This window comes from Leuciscus leuciscus, assembly GCF_965113295.1.
Source record: "Leuciscus leuciscus genome assembly, chromosome: 25".
NCBI lineage: Eukaryota > Metazoa > Chordata > Actinopteri > Cypriniformes > Leuciscidae > Leuciscus > Leuciscus leuciscus.
This window is the reverse complement of record NC_138724.1, coordinates 16,108,673-16,111,919: the sequence shown is the minus strand read 5'-3', so window position 1 is coordinate 16,111,919 and position 3,247 is coordinate 16,108,673. Positions and strand designations below refer to the sequence as shown.

The following is a 3,247-nucleotide window of genomic DNA, read 5'->3' as shown; positions in this document are numbered from 1 at the left end:
ACTTGCATAATAGCTCATGTAAAAGTAAAACACATGTTCATAATGTATGAATTAAGGCACAAGGTCAGTAAGTTGGCGAGCTTTAGCTAATACTAAATATAATAAAAAAACACTTTTAATGTGAGGTTGTGGTTACAACTCACTCAAACTGTAATATTGAGGCTCCCATAAATTATTCAGTTTCACTGAATAAATATGGAGAGACAAAATATGATTCCGCTCTGTTATATTTGAGTAAATATATAAGTAAATAGATATTATAAATATATAATATCAAAATATGATTCCGCTCTCTCTTCGCATTTTAATTTTATTTATGGTATTTATTTCCTCTTGATATTGTAAGACATATAATTTCACTCAACATCATTAAAATTAGAATTAATAAAAATAAATACATGTCAAAAATAAATAAAATAGATGTACAGTATATATATATATTATAATATTTTATAAAATAAATATATTATATTGTATTTATTTAATATTTTTCATGTTTTACCATCATTTTGGTCCTCCAGCTGACAAAGTTTGACAACGTTTTAAGGGTTACAGTACTTGTTTTATTTCATATTTATTTATACATGCATCCATACTGTATTCTACATAAATCATTACAAAAGCTATTTAATATATAATTATTTTTAAGGTTCTTGAGTTCACCTATAGCTGGAATGTTGCTGCACTTCTGACAAGCCCTTGTGTCCTAAACAGAGAGCACAATGAACACAAAAGGTATAACAAACTGCTCATATAATCAAATATCTACAATAATGCATGGGCATATAGTGGTTGCATTACATATTCGGTCTGAATTCAGCGCCTTTGAATCTGAACGATCACATATTTCTTTTTTAAGCAGTAGTTATACTTACGCCTCTCTTATGAACGTCTCTTGTGATATCCTGTCATCACTGACTCCATCCGGGAACTCATTGAAATTCTTGATGCCAAGCGTCTTCAGTGCTGCGGGGAAGCAAAGTTGTGCGTATAATACTGAGTCAGACCACAAGTGTAATACTTACACTCATGAATTATAAACAAAACAACTTAATGGAAGTATTCAGAGAAATCTTCTGTTCGCAGTGCATTAGGGTAATTCTTGGGTCAGTGTTTCTCCATGACTTACTACTTATTATTACACGGCTCTGTGGAATACTTGATTCTGATTGGCCAATCGCGCTATCCAGCGGTCTGTTATTCCTCGATAACAACCAGTAAAAACAGATACCACAGGCTCATCTGGGTTACTGAAATCAGGGCTATATGTTTGCTAGGAACTGTTTTTCTTTGTACTCAAATCAATATTTTGTGTACAGTTATAATGTCATCCAGTATCACAGACTCGCTCTCTCTCGTTTCATACAAACGCAGCTGCTGACATTATGCAACGATTGTTTTGTACACTGTTGGATTATATAATAAAAAACAGGTATGATTTTAAAACAGTTCAATCTCAGATCAATATCTCTTATCTCCATAATTATTTATGAGGTGAGATGTCATGTAACAAGTGGTGTGACTGTGCGGTATCGCTTAAATGTGCGTCTAGTTTGAACTTGCCGCTTGCTAGCAACTGCTCTCTCCGCGGAAGCTTTGCGTTTAAAGACCTAATAAAATATTTAAACTCAGATCAATATTTCGTGTCTAATTATTTCCTTAAGTGGCAAGTAGCCGTGTAATAAGCAGGATAATGTACATCCAGCCGGTTGTTCTCTCAGAATAAACCCCTTCAGGTCGATGGAAGACCCTAATCCCGATCACCCTGTCGGGGTTTATTCTGCTATAACAACCGGATGGATGTGCATGATTATCCCTTTAGGCCCGTTCCCACCAAGGACGATAACTATAAAGATAACGATAAAGATAACGATAAAGATATAGGCCTAGTTCTAAAAATCGTTCTCAACATTCAAGAATAGCAGAGTCCACACCACAGCTATAACGATAATGGCACAGATAAACTGAATCCCTTTCAGAACGATTTTATCCAGATGATGAACAAAAAAAAAAAAAAAAAAAAAAAAAAAAAAACAGCCAATCAGTATCCAGCTTGTAACAAGCTCAAGCATTTGAAAGTAATAAACTCAAACTTTTGTTAGATGTGATTAATCGCCATTAATCGATTTGACAGCACTAAATATAATATAAAACAATATAATGTAAATGCTCCATTTATTAACATGCTTATTTGACAGAAACTTTTATCCAAAGTTACTTATAGTGCATTCATTCACATTATTGTTTTTATTATGTGTAGTTACAGCACAGGTTTTCCCAACAGGACATAGGCTTTCACAATCTCTGCAACATTATAAGAGATTTACCTTCTTTGTATTGACCATGAGTAATAAAGCCTTGATCGGAAGGATCCAGGACTCCAAACAGAGCATCTAAGTTGGACTCGTTGAAGAGGAACGGAGTGTTTCCTACACGAGCTTTGGAAAGGCTGAGCTTTTCAAGTTGGTCAATCAGAAATTCCCTTGGACGATCTGTCAAGTCAAGTCAAGTCAAGTCAAGTTTATTTGTATAGCGCTTTTCACAATACAGATTGTATCAAAGCAGCTTCACAGTATTCAATTTAAATAATACAACAAAGTTTGTTTCAAGAGGAATTTATTGATTGATAAAATTAAATTAAATATCCCCAAAATATCCCCAACTGTAATGGCAGGATTCATGAGATTGGCCATTACGTTTGTCTTTCATTTCTTTTACTGTTTTACCACAACTTTTAACAGTAAGAAAGCAATTGGTTACTACTCTAGACTTTGAACAGTCAATCTATTCATCATGTCAAACTCTCAATTTCAAATTGAAGCTGTGCAAGGTAAATGCCACAGTTTTTATACGATGGATCCACTACGAGACGCGTTAAAAGTCTCACCTGGTCTGTAGAAGAAGAGCATACTGGTTAAATGATCCATCAGCTCAATAATTTTGTGTTTCCCGAGGTATTCTGCCGCCTCGTGCTCCCGCGGCGATGACATCTTGGCCGCTGTCCGTCTGTGTTTATCACTGTTGCTATGATACCGCACATGCGCAGCGGGGGTGGCGAACGTCAGTAGCGAGAGTGGTATTATTCATTAATACTATTAATGATTTATGTCTTGATTAAACTTAAGTGAGTTAAGTGAAATCGCTGTAGTAGACAGGAGAAAATTATTATAGCATTTCACCCTAGTTTTTGATGAAAACTTATACACACCCTCATGCTGTTCCTAACCTGTATGCATGTCTTTCTTTT

General features: G+C 34.8%; 1 protein-coding gene across 1 annotated transcript; it reads right to left on the bottom strand.

Moving 5' to 3' along the window:
* Nucleotides 1-527: 527 nt before the first annotated feature.
* Nucleotides 528-3,034, bottom strand: efcab10 (EF-hand calcium binding domain 10). The gene is made up of 4 exons (XM_082158907.1): nt 2,888-3,034; nt 2,328-2,492; nt 876-966; nt 528-706 (listed from the first exon to the last, which is right to left on the bottom strand). Exons 1-4 carry the CDS (start codon nt 2,988-2,990, stop codon nt 664-666), a joined length of 402 nt encoding a protein of 133 aa, XP_082015033.1. The 5' UTR covers nt 2,991-3,034; the 3' UTR covers nt 528-663.
* Nucleotides 3,035-3,247: the final 213 nt, after the last annotated feature.

Bases quoted from the DNA above. Each gene is read 5' to 3' on its own strand.
- efcab10 (XM_082158907.1), bottom strand. From the start codon at position 2,990: ATGTCATCGCCGCGGGAGCACGAGGCGGCAGAATACCTCGGGAAACAC. The intron at 967-2,327 runs GTAAATCTCTTA...GCTTCCCCGCAG, and splicing joins TCATGGTCAATACAAAGAAG to CACTGAAGACGCTTGGCATC. The intron at 707-875 runs GTAAGTATAACT...CTCTCTGTTTAG, and splicing joins GAGACGTTCATAAGAGAGGC to GACACAAGGGCTTGTCAGAA.